The sequence below is a fragment of the Ambystoma mexicanum genome, chromosome 9 (genome assembly GCF_040938575.1).
Source record: "Ambystoma mexicanum isolate Mex_15411 chromosome 9, UKY_AmexF1_1, whole genome shotgun sequence".
NCBI lineage: Eukaryota > Metazoa > Chordata > Amphibia > Caudata > Ambystomatidae > Ambystoma > Ambystoma mexicanum.
The window spans coordinates 527,430,324-527,442,599 of record NC_090931.1 but is presented as its reverse complement, the minus strand read 5'-3'; the positions used below and the strand labels follow the sequence as shown (position 1 = coordinate 527,442,599).

The 12,276-nt window shown below is 44.0% G+C and overlaps 1 protein-coding gene across 4 annotated transcripts in view; it reads right to left on the bottom strand.

Moving 5' to 3' along the window:
• The window catches only part of BCAS3 (BCAS3 microtubule associated cell migration factor), a 3,943,855-nt gene that overhangs the window by 1,705,490 nt on the left and 2,226,089 nt on the right, over positions 1 to 12,276 (bottom strand). For 3 of the 4 annotated variants that reach the window (XM_069615076.1, XM_069615077.1, XM_069615078.1), the window contains one exon: positions 3,012 to 3,182. The exons of the other annotated variant lie outside the window; for it this stretch is intronic. In XM_069615076.1, the coding sequence (XP_069471177.1) occupies positions 3,012 to 3,182 (171 nt within the window). The remainder of the gene's footprint in view (positions 1 to 3,011; positions 3,183 to 12,276) is intronic. 4 annotated transcript variants of the gene reach the window in all.

Genomic DNA, 12,276 nt, shown 5'->3' with positions numbered 1-12,276 from the left:
CAGGGGGAACCCCCCCCCCCCTGTGAGGCCAGGGAGATGAGCCAGCTCTACAATGCCCTCCCTAGGGGTAGATCCAAGTTGGACCTCCCGAAAGGGACTCACCTCTGAGTGGACAAGGACTCCAATTACCTAGAGGAACTTCCTAGAGAACCTGCCAAAGTAGCACCTTTTATGACTTCCTGATGATAAAATCTGTGAAGAAAAGCCCAATATCTCGTACTGCAAACCTACAATGGAAAACTTCCTTGATAACTTCCATTCCACTGGGACGAAGAAGAGGATGTATGGAGGGGAGGCGAATCCACCAGGGAAAGCGAAAAAGGAACAGATTATTATGCAAGGGAAGTCTCACAATTAGGTCAATCCCAAATGGGGAGAAGCGTAGGGAAATGAAAATACAACCCACAAACTACAAACGCAGACACACGCTGGCTACGCAGAGCGTAAGCAGAGACGAGACATGCAGTGTCCTACAACTGTGAGGAACTGAGAGGTGTTAGGTGTGCTACCTCTGGCAGCAAGGATGTATAACGAACTACAGCAGCATGCACAGTGTTTTTAATCCAAGGAGAAAGACCACAAGACTGGTGGCGTCACAACAGGAGGTCCGTGATGGACCAGGAGTCCAGATAACAACATAGAGACCATTCGATACACATCGGTGCCCGACATACCGGAAAGCCATCCAAGACAAAGGAAGGAAGAAGAAATGGACAAAGGAAAACAAGCCGCCCGACTGAGAAGAAAGTAAGCCATTCCTCGCCAAACATAAAACCAGGTGATGTTAACCCTACACACTGAAAGTAATAAGGATAAAGGGAGACCCAGGGGAGTAACAGATAACGAGTATTTGAATGCTTATAATCATCACAGTCGAGAGAAGAAAACCTAATACGAGTGTTTGAGAATCATTATTGGAATAGTCATACTCGTCACAGTCAGAAGAGAGAAAACCCAATAAGAGTAAACGAGAATCATTATTGGAGTGCTCATACTCATTTTAGGAAAAAGAGGAATTTTGCAACGACAATATCAAGAGAAAAGAAAAAGAGGTATTTTGGGAAATAAGAGGGTTGTGAGCTGAATTTATTAGTGACGAAACGAAGGATCAATCCTTACGCAAAAGACAAGAGGAGAAACAGGAGTCCAGAACTCGAACTAAGTAACTGCATGAATTGATAAAAGCGATCACTAAAAAATCTCTCAAGATTCTGTATTGAGAAGTGACTGAGAGACAAGTCATCGAACCTCAGGAGAAGGGAGCCATTCTCCTGACTTTGAGTTGTTAAAGTAGTGGTAGGGTCAGATAGGTTAGAGTTGGTCGGTGGACTGTTTCCTTTATAGACATTCGCTGATGACTACCTTAGCTAGTTTTGTTAGCTAGGGATGCCTTATAGAATACTGTATTCCTATACTTTAATAAACACCTTTGCAGAATGTCTTATAAGCGTCAGTGTCCTCCTTCTGACCTACCACAGAGTTCTAAGGGAAAAGTAATTTGAATAAGTTAGGAGAGGACAGTGACTGCCCTTCTGCCCTATGGAAACCTTGGTAGAGTTGGTTCACTGTTTTTGCACAGTGGATAACAGTTGCAAGTGCTACCTTCACAACTATTTAAAAAGCTAGAATGCACTTCCTATTTTCCAAAATTGATGCCTTGCACATTTGGGAGAGCTAGTCGCAGCATTCCGTTCAATACGATGAATGCACAAATAATTACCTTTTTAATCTAAGTAAGTCATTGAGATCTTGGTCCCAATCAGCAGTCTGTGTTAATCAAACAAAACAAAAAAACAAAGGTTACTTAAACCCTTCAGCATTCATTTGAATAGAGCGTGGAGAGCCACTCATAGTTGTAGTATAGCATCTCTCATTCTCAATTGCCTTGAATTCTATCACCACTTTAAGCATGGAAAATCCTGATTCACTAGTTTAAAAATATATAAAGGTTCTGAAGAAAAGCCCTTTGTAGGATCTCAACCAGAATGCAGAATGCTTTCATGATGCCACTGGGCTCTGACTGTTTTGCCACCAGTGATTGTGAACTCCTCAGGATTGACAACCTTTCTACAAAAAGGAGACTTGGCCACAAGTCACAACAGTATACATTACTTAACTTTCAAGTCCTCTGCTCTACATAGCCCAAGGCAGGCACCCTATTCGGTTGATAACATGACTATACTGTGCCCGGAATATGTAAAAACGTTGAAGACCGCAAAGGATTTTTCTATTGATTTTCCCCTGCACAAAATCATTGTCCACTTTCGCAGTTAAGGAGCATGGATAAAAGGATTTAAATTGCAATGCTTTCAGAGGTACAGTTGGTGTTCCATACTGGAGCTTAACTCAGAAACCCTTTGGTTTTAGCCCTATCTGGCAGTAAATCCAATCCTATACATGGCTATAGGGATGTCTGCATTCACAATTACCATCACACACAATTAAACATTCCAATACTAGGTGTTGCAAAACTTCCAAAGCTATCCTGTTGTAACTGCATCCTTTTGGAAATAATTAATTCAACTCCCTGTAGACTGTCCCATATGTGGCATGGTTAAGTATGAAGTGGGTCAGGAGGAATTGGCTGTTAGAAAGTGGGTTGCACCAACATCTGATTATTGCCTAGTTTATCAATTCTATCTAAGTTTGCAAACAGGTTTACCTGTCTGTGGCACTGTGCATGCAGAAGAGCTTCCCTCTTTCTTTTTCCCCCTTTTACTGCTTTGTTTTATATACAGGAGCTGGTGCCACAGTTGCATGCCTTTCAAGTACTGCAAAAGTAGATGATATCTTTATCTAACTCAATGGTACTCCTCCAAACAATTTTCAGAAGGCTAATATAACACACCTGGATGTCAGCGTCTGTCCTCGCTTTGCACAGAGTTTTGTTGCAGGTGCATTAACCTCTACATAGCTATCTAACAGTCCTGATCTACCCTGTAAATGACTGGAACGTTAACCATCCATATGCTATCCTTGCCCTGCGTCATATGTCTTACACCACACGTTACCTGTCCTTCGCCGACAGACTCTGTGTCGATAATTGTGATGATTCCTGGAACCAATGGACTGCGTCTGATGTTGCTGTGAACTGCTATGTCCTCGTCTGTGGCCCCTGTTGGAAGAGTACCCGTCAACTGAGTAACGACTTTTCCAACCATTGTAAGGCCGGTCTTCAGAGTCTATAGTAAAGATGGGGAGAACATATGAGCACACGACAACAAAGTATCCACATTATAAAAAAATAATCACAACAGAATTCTCTTTGACTATTGCGTTGCAAAAATAACTTGCAACACTACATGGAGGATTTGAAATGGAACCACTACCATCTGCCAACAATACAGGTTGTCGATTATCTATGTTGATTGCTGCAGGGTTGTAAAACATGTGTAAACCCTCACAAAGATTGCAGCCAGGTAAGGCATAGGATACAAACTGTGTATGCACCCTTAAATAAGATTGCGTCTAACAAAATGTAAACCATTGAAATCTCCATTAAATAAAAGTGAAATAGAAGACCTGATGGGTTGAAGCACAAAGTTAATTAATAATATGTGAATGAGCTCAGAACACACAAATCTATTGATAAGCTTTCTATTATTATTAAAGTGTATTTTATAAATATTTCAGAAAGAGTTTAATGAAATCTACTTATAAAATCAAATAAACGTCATGAAAACCAAAAAATGAATATGCATCTGTGACAAAATGATTACTGCCCCACAGACGTACAGGGATGTGCAGGACTTCTAAACTCTTACTCAGCCCCACACTACTACTAGTACTAGAATGGCAATACTCTCAACCAAAGGTAAAAAAAAACAGGCACAGCATAAATGGTACAGCACCTTCACCTCATTAAGTTTTTATGGGCTAAGGGCAGGCTATGCTCTTCAGGAGCGTGTGAGCCAGCATGGTAAAATATAAAATAACAATAGTATGGTAAGTACCAAACTAAAAGAAAGGTCCAATTAAGGTCTTTAAAATTAGAGCTTATTAAACTAAACGAATAGGCAAACTATTATAAAAAACAACCACCAACTCCTGTAATGAGACACCCAGAGAAGAACAAGTTACTTACCAACTGTAACGTTCTTTCAACGGGATGTTCCTCCCACGTATTCCTCATCTTATGATAATCATATCCGCCAGCTTCGCTGCCTCTGAAAAAATGCACGAGGTTGTGGCGTTGATGTCCCTCGACGGGCTCCATGCCGTGTCGATGTCACGATCAGTATAAGCAGCTTGTGCCGTGCCCGTTGGCCTCGTTCTGTTTTTTCGAGGAAATATTCAAGGAACACCCAGGCGTGCATCATGACTGAAAGACCCTTCGTGAGAGAGAAGTGTAACTAACGTAAACTGTACTGCAGGCTAGGGTGGGAGAGGCGATGAGGAATACGTGGGAGAAACATCCAGTCAAAAGAACGTTATAGTTGGTAAGTAACTTGTTCTTCAAATGGATTGTGTCCTTCCACGTATTCCTCATTTTATCAAAGACTCCCATAGCAGTGGTCATTTTGGAGGAGGGAGTACTAATTATTTTAGTCATGGACGGAATGGAGTACCGCTTTGGCAAATAAACCTTCATTGGAAGAAGAAGCATCTAAGCAATAATGCTTGATGAAGGTATGCATTGATGCCCATGTTGCAGTTGAACAAATATCTGCTGCAGGGGCTCTCCTCTTCAGAGCCGCAGAAGTAGCCATCGCCCTAGTGGAATGGGCTCGAAGCACATCCGGTGGGTCCTTTCCCGCCAATCTGTAGCACTCAATTATAGCCAAAATGATCCAGCGGGATATAGTCTGTTTTGAAGTAGGAAACCTCTTCCGAGGAGCGCTTGAAAATGGACAGCGCGGCCAGATATCCTTTAATTGTTCCGATCTAGAGCCCCAGATTGGCTAGATGCAATAGGAAAGAAAGCACCATTGGGGTGCCACATTGAAAAGGGTGCACATTCTTATCCCTGCACCAGACACTGAATTTATTCCAATGGCATCGCTACAGGGATTTAGTTGCTGGGCTGGCCTTCTGGCCGAAAGCAAAATCTCCATTACGTCATCCGAAAGATGCCAATCCTTGTATCTCAACCTCTCAGAAACCATGCATGAAGGTTGAGTGTTTTTACCTCTGGATGGAGAACCCGACCTTCCTCTTGCGAGAGAAGATCCTCTCTTTGCGGAAGAGGTATTGGAGGGCAGATGGACATGTCCAGAAGGTCCGGGTACCACGTCCTCCTGGCCCAATCCGGGGCAATTAGGATCAGGTTTTCCTGAACTTTCTCAACCTCATGATTACATGAGGAATCACGGGGACTGGAGGAAACGCATACAGAAGTGGAAACTTCTAGTCCACCACAAACGCGTCTCCTAGAGCTCCTCTCGGAGGAAATTCCCTTGAGCACTACTGTTCGCAATTCCGGATGACCGTGGTCGCAAACAGATCCACTTGAGGGGTTACCCAAAGGGAGAAGATCTCCAGAAGTACTTCCTGAGCTAGCTCCCACTCGTGGGAGACTGTGCTCTGCCTGCTCAGAGCATCTGCCGCTGTGTTCTGCTCTCTGGCTGGGTGAACTGCCGATAGAGAGATTCCTTCCTGTATTGCCCAGAACCAGAGCTTCATTGCATCTCTGCACAGTGGTAGTGACCCTACGCGTCCTCTCTTGTTTAGGTAGTACATTGACACTGTGTTGTCCCTCATTATCAGGACATTCTTTCCCTGTACAGAGGGCAGGAAGGCCTTCAACGCTAGTCTGATTGTCCTCAGCTCCAATAGGTTGATGTGTAGTTTGGACTCCGATGGAGACTAACGACCGCTGATTGTCAGATCGTTGGTGTGGCCTCACCAGCCTATGAGTGAGGTGTCCGTCACTACTATTATCTCCGGCCATGGTTGCCAAAAAGATTCTCCCTTGAGGATGTTGTCATTGCAAGCCCACCATAGTAGATCCTGAGCAACTGCGCTTAGGACTTGCAGAAGATCCAACATACTCCCAGAGAATTGGGACCACTGAGTTCTGAGGGCCCACTGAAGGGATCTCATCCTCAGTCGAGTCTCTGGCACCAGAAAAATGCAGGATGCCATGAGGCCGCGCAACCTCAGGAAATCGAAGGCCGGCAGATGCTGGGCATTCTGGAAGTTTCTTCAAGTTTCTTAAGTCCAAGATGGGTCTCAATCCTCCATCCTTCTTTGGGATGAGAAAGTAGGGGGAATACTTTCTCTAGCAGGGTTCAAATGTTCAAATTTCCTGCACAAGGAGCGGATCTGGAATTTTGACAGAGTTGGTTCCCGGTGGATGGTACTGAGGCCTTTTTAGGAAGGGAAGGCAGTAACCTTGAGCTACTGTCTCCAGTGCCCAAGCATCTGAAGTAATGCCTTGCCATTCTTTCAGATGCTGTGAGATTCCGCCTCCCACCAGGATTTTGTGTGATAAGGCCTCAGAGTGACTTAGAGGCGGCTGCAGGAGCGGCTGAGGGCAAAGATGCCATTCCTGAGGCTGGTTTTGCACTTTTTCCTCATCCACCACGAGCGACATTTCTTTTGCCTCTTTGTATGGCCTGTCCTCTTCCTCTACCAAAAGAGGAGTAGTACCAAAAAGAACCACCTCTCCAGGAAGATTAGCCCGAATAAGGTTTTTGAGGTTGTCGCATAGAGGCGCTAAGAGATTTAGCCGCCGCTTTTGAGGTCTGCAGTTTTTCTAAGCTTTCATCAGCTTTACTGCCAAACAGCCTCAAGCCATCAAAAGGCATGTTGAGTAGCCTGACCTGCACATCTGGTGCAAACCCCGACTTCCTCAACCACGCAAATCTGCGTAGTACTGTGCTTGCAGCCATGGATCTGCTGATACTATCAGCAGTATCCAGTCCAGACTGGAGACATTCCCCCATTGCCTCCTTTCTGTCTTTGACAATATTCAGGAAGCCTTCCCTTTCCTCGCCTTCTGGAATATGATCAGCCGCTGCAAAAATGCAGTCCTACAGGGTATGGGTGAACCTGGCCAGGGTACAGGGGACATTTGTTGACTTGAGAGCCATGCTACCCGAGGTAAAGATGGGCCCAAGCATCCACCTTTTTATCCTCTCTATCTGGAGGGGGGGGGGAGCAGGGCCGATGGATAGGCTGTTTGTCCTGACAAAGTTGCTGCCTGAATAACAAGACTTTCTGGAGTGGGATGCCTCTTTAAGTAATCGGGGTCAGAACTAGAAGTTGTGTACTTCTTTGGAAAATTACTGTTGACTGCAGAAGAAGCATCAGGAACCTCCCAGTTTTTTTCCACTGTCCTCTGAAGTGCCCTATGGAAGGGGAGAACCTGGTCCTTCTGGGGGCCCTGGTCGAGTATATCAGTCATATCATCCTGATCAAATGTGGGTGAGGATCTATCCCAGCAATGTATTTAACAGCCATATTCATCAAACTCCTATACCCTGAATCTGCATGTTCGAATCTTCAAAGGCACCGATGTCGTCTTTGACAAAGGTGTCAAAAACACTTGTGGCTTGTTGAAGCCGTCAGCGCTGATGGTGTTGACAAAGAAGTTGAGGGTTTCGACGACTTATGTTTTTTAGTCGGTGTTGGGGAAACACTCGATTCTCTATGAATCTTCGACGATTTGACGTCCACTCAAGATTTTTGAGGTTGAACTCTACTACCAGATCTTTCCACAATAGTTCCTGACTTGCCTGTGTCTTCCAACCGAGCGACTGAGGTCTGGCTCTTTTGAGGATTCTTTGAGTGGGTCGAGGCCGCATTCTCAAAGACCTTCATCATCTTCCTTCTAGATTCATCCCATTTTCTTGGGGAATACGACTTAGTCAGACATCTTACCAATTTGGTAGACATATCAGAGGAAGAGCAGGGAGATCTATGTCGCCTCTTAACCTTATTTGATGAAGAAGATGAAGAACGTCTTGATCTACTACATGATCGAAACCTCTTAGAATGTTTACCGCAATCCGAATCCTTTAAATCGTTCGACTTTCTATGTTTTGACGAGGCCTTCGAGGAGGCCTTGGAAGCTTCCTGCCCCACCACCAGGTTACCTTTTCTCTCACGAAGGGCCTTCTCTGTCATTGACTGACAGGAGCAACAGTTGCCGGTTTGATAATATGAACCTACGCACCAAAGACAAAAACGGTGAGGGCCTGTAATCAACATTTTCGATCCGCAGCCGATAAATTTTTTGAACCCCGTCTTGGGAGTAGAAGGGGTGGAAGAAGACAACATTTCCTTGAAGTAAATGTCAAAGTGTGCCGTTCTCGAGATCGAAGCAATCGGCAAAACAGAACTGAAGCCAACAGGCGCGGCACAAGCTACTTATAATGATGGTGACGTCGACACGGTACGAAGCCCGTCGAGGGACATCGACGCCACAACCTCATGCACAGCGCCCTCTGCCGAGAATGTTTTTTACGAAGCAGCGAAGCTGTCGGTTACGAATATCATAAGATGAGGAATACGTGGGAGGACACAATCCATTTGAATGTAAACTTTGGAAGAAAATGGCACTCTGGCCATTTAAGAACATCGGTCTGCAGGTAAACATTTTTGTAGAAAAGTCAAAGTAGATCAGGAGTTCACCTTTGAGAAATACATGGGGTCTTTGATGTCACTAGGTACCACAGCACAAAGCAAGAGGGACAGAACAACAAAACTATACCTTTTTACTCTTCTCTTAGGATCTCAACAGTGCCGAAGCGGGTTTGCGGTTGCGTCGAGTCAGGTTCCAGTTGGCAATGTGGTTCGACAAGCAACAATGGCTAATGGCTCGGAGAGGTTTGGGACAGGCAGACAATGTTTAGCCACATAACTTGAAGACTTGGCAGGGATCAATCTGAGGAAAGTGGAGATTCGGGTTCAGTGGCAAGCAAGCTCCACCGGTAAACAAAAAGCAGTGCTTGGGGCAGGGCATGCAATGGCTAGGTCAGGGTACCTCGAAACAGACGTTGAGAGAATGTCAAAGACAGCACCTTTGCTTCTTTCGATACATGGGGTGGTTTAGGGTCCTTCATCGGATCCATGAATCTGTCTTCTGCCCTTCGCATCCAGGAATAATGCATGGACATTTGCAGGGCTTGGCATTTCAGCAGGCTGAGTCCTGGGTACCAGTGTGTAGCAGCAGTCAGGAGTTCTCCTCCAATATTCTCCAGAAGCAGATAGGGAAAGGGTCTATACTGCCCTTAGAAAACCTTGTCTTCACAAAATGAATTGGAACTTTTGGCAGCCTTTACCGCAACAGGGTTCCAGTGAAATCCTTTTCAAGTCGGTCCAAGATTATTCTTAAAGATGTTACATCAAAGGGAACCCAAAGTTGATTCAATAAAGCGAGATGTCTCACCTCCAAATATAGTCAACTTGCCACTGCGGATCAGTACACTAGGCATTTGGTAAGGGGATCATGCCTAGCTGTTGGAACAAAGGGTATTCCTTGTAATGTCAGCCCGTAGAGTGCTTTTTCTCCAGGAAGTCATGGGGGTCTCAGGAAGGAAGCAGAGGCATGGCAAATCCAAGATGGCTGGCACATTCCCAGTGTGATGGTCCTATCGAAGCTACACTGTTCTTACCCCTATCCCCAGTCTGCCTCGAATCAAAAGGACTCTAGCTATTACCTCCCTGGTGTGACTTCCCCATTATGTTGAAGAGGCCCTTTTGAAGCCCCCAGAATTTGTAATGATCTGATATTACAGTTTTACATGAAAGTCTTCATATTACATAGTTATCAGAAAACATTTTTGGGATTAAAAGATTGCAATATTTTATTCATCATTCTAAAAGAAACTATTTTACATGATTTAAAATTCAAGAGTGCTGAGAATGATTTAACTCCTGATGAATAATTTATACAGTGCAGGCCTGCTTCCCAACTATTTTACTGGTACCATTTTTGGTATGCAGTGATTACTTCGAATAGAAAATAACGAATGTAAATGCACCACAAAAAATACTGAATGCTAAATATATAGGGGATGGGGGTAAGGGGTTAAAATGTGTGGGGTGGTTCGAGGTGGGGTTAGAAGGATGGGCAAACATGGGGTTTAGGGGACAATTCAAATAAAAAACAACATTCTGTATTTTTTTTCAGTTACAGTTGCATTCGTTATTTCTAAATTTGTTATAATCACATGTAACCTCATATTTGTCTCATGACCAGCCTTAGACATGAAAAACATCAGATAAGGGCAAAACACGTCCAAGGGACATAGTGATTCTGTCTATACATGTGGGTATTTGTATACAATTAATTATTTTCTTTGAAGTATTCTGGAAAAGCAGGATGAAGTGTACATTTAAAAATAAATCAGGGAAACATGCATGTGTAATTATTACTGTTGCACCTGCAAGCCTTTTCATTTCTAGACATACCTGGGATGATGGCCTCTCCCTGACGCAAGAGAAGTAAGGTTTCTGGCGTGTGCAAACCAACATTGTGACCTAGGAATTTATCATGGCCAGACAGGCTGGAGATTACAAATTCAGTAAAATATGTCTAAACGTATCTCACAACATTCAAGCCAGGAAACACTCAGCGACGTAAGAAAAGACTGGAAAAAAACAAACAGGTCCTCAGGAAAAAAACAAAAAAGCTAATTTCCTTTATTTTTCTGGTCCCTCATATCACTAGCAATCAACAAGATCTTTGTTTCTGACTATTGAGATTGCACAGGGGGTGCGGTCCCAGACAGCCTCCTAGTTTCCCCACTTGATTCAGGAACCTCGCTCATGAACATGCCATTGGGAGGTCTTGTGCTCAAAATATTCAATGCTGACAGCTTTTAGCTGCACTTACCTCCAAGATGCAGCCCAGTGGCCCCTAAACTACACCATTATAGCTCTCAGGGAGACAATGTCATGAGAGGACAAAGGCAGTGAATATGGCAAGGGAAGTATGGATAAGATCACAGTGAATAGCTTTGAGTCAAACAACATGCACTCAAGAACCAAGATACATGTACACTAAAACCCAAGATGTGCAAGCAGAGCATAAGAATACAAATATATGAAAAGGGATATGGGGTAAGCACTTAGAAGCTCCTTATCATTACAAAGAAACTCTGCAAGCTCCTTACCCACAATTGCTGTTACAGATACTGTCAGCGCTAAACCGACATACAGGGCAAGCAACGACAGGATATATGAGCTAACACCCTTGATGTTATTGTATAAGGTAACTTAAAAGACAATACTCACAAGGACGAGAAAAAACACTTGAAATGTCAGCGAAGCCCACAAACACTGTTGATCAAAGAGGGACCCAGAAAGGCTATAACAGCAATGGGGAGGATAACTTAATGCATACGACTCCAGATAAGGTACACATAGGAATAGTGATTACAGAATAGTGAAGAAAACATAGGCATTCACACAGGAGCACACCACACCTAATAATCAAAAGGGAACAAAGGGAGAAGTACAAGGGAAAACCTGGAACAGACTCCAAGAGAAAGTAAAAGAACAGGAGCAGGGAAAACGAAATTACATCGGCAACACCTCCCCTCTCCCCACCCAGGGAAGGAACGGCAAAATGTGACTTAATAATGAATGTATAAACGAGGAGTAACTAAAGGATCAAGGTTTCACTGCAGAATAGGGCAAAGTAAAATGAATGAGGAACACAGACAAACTGGGCTGCAGAGAAAAAGGAAAGCATTGGGAAGTGCTGACTGATAAAAAGAGGACGACAGAAAGGAAGCAGGAATTACTAATAAGCACAAAAAGCTCGTAATCCAGGGAAAAGGGAACAATAAAATAGAGACTAGGAACTAGACAATAAGCTAAGAACCAGGAACAAGGTGCGGATCACAAACAGGAACACTGCATCAATGACCAGCGCTGAGCTGAAGCAAACTGAGGCTTTTATCCACCCTTGTCTTGCAAGGGTGGAGATGAAGCAGAGGGCCAGGCATTCTGGGAAGCATAGTCTTGGAATGGGTCCGGAATGGAAGTAGCATGGAAAAAAAGCATTTAGCACTCCCCATTCACCACCGCAATGTCGCATAAGGTTCGGAAGGCAAGCCCAGTAGAGAATAAACCCCAATCGTGAAAGACGATCTAATACTTCAGCTAGGAAGAATAAAAATGAAAACCTCAGGGGACCATCTCTGACCTTTCAATGGGGGCCACCTTCGCCAGGGCATTCCTGTACAGTTCAACATGGCGGTTAAGACATACCCTTGCATAGAAGAGTAAGGATTTAACCGCAAATAGCTCTTCCATCATTAGTACCCGCCACAACAAAAAAAAGAAAATCACTTGGCTGGATAGCTGGATTCTGAGCCTTAG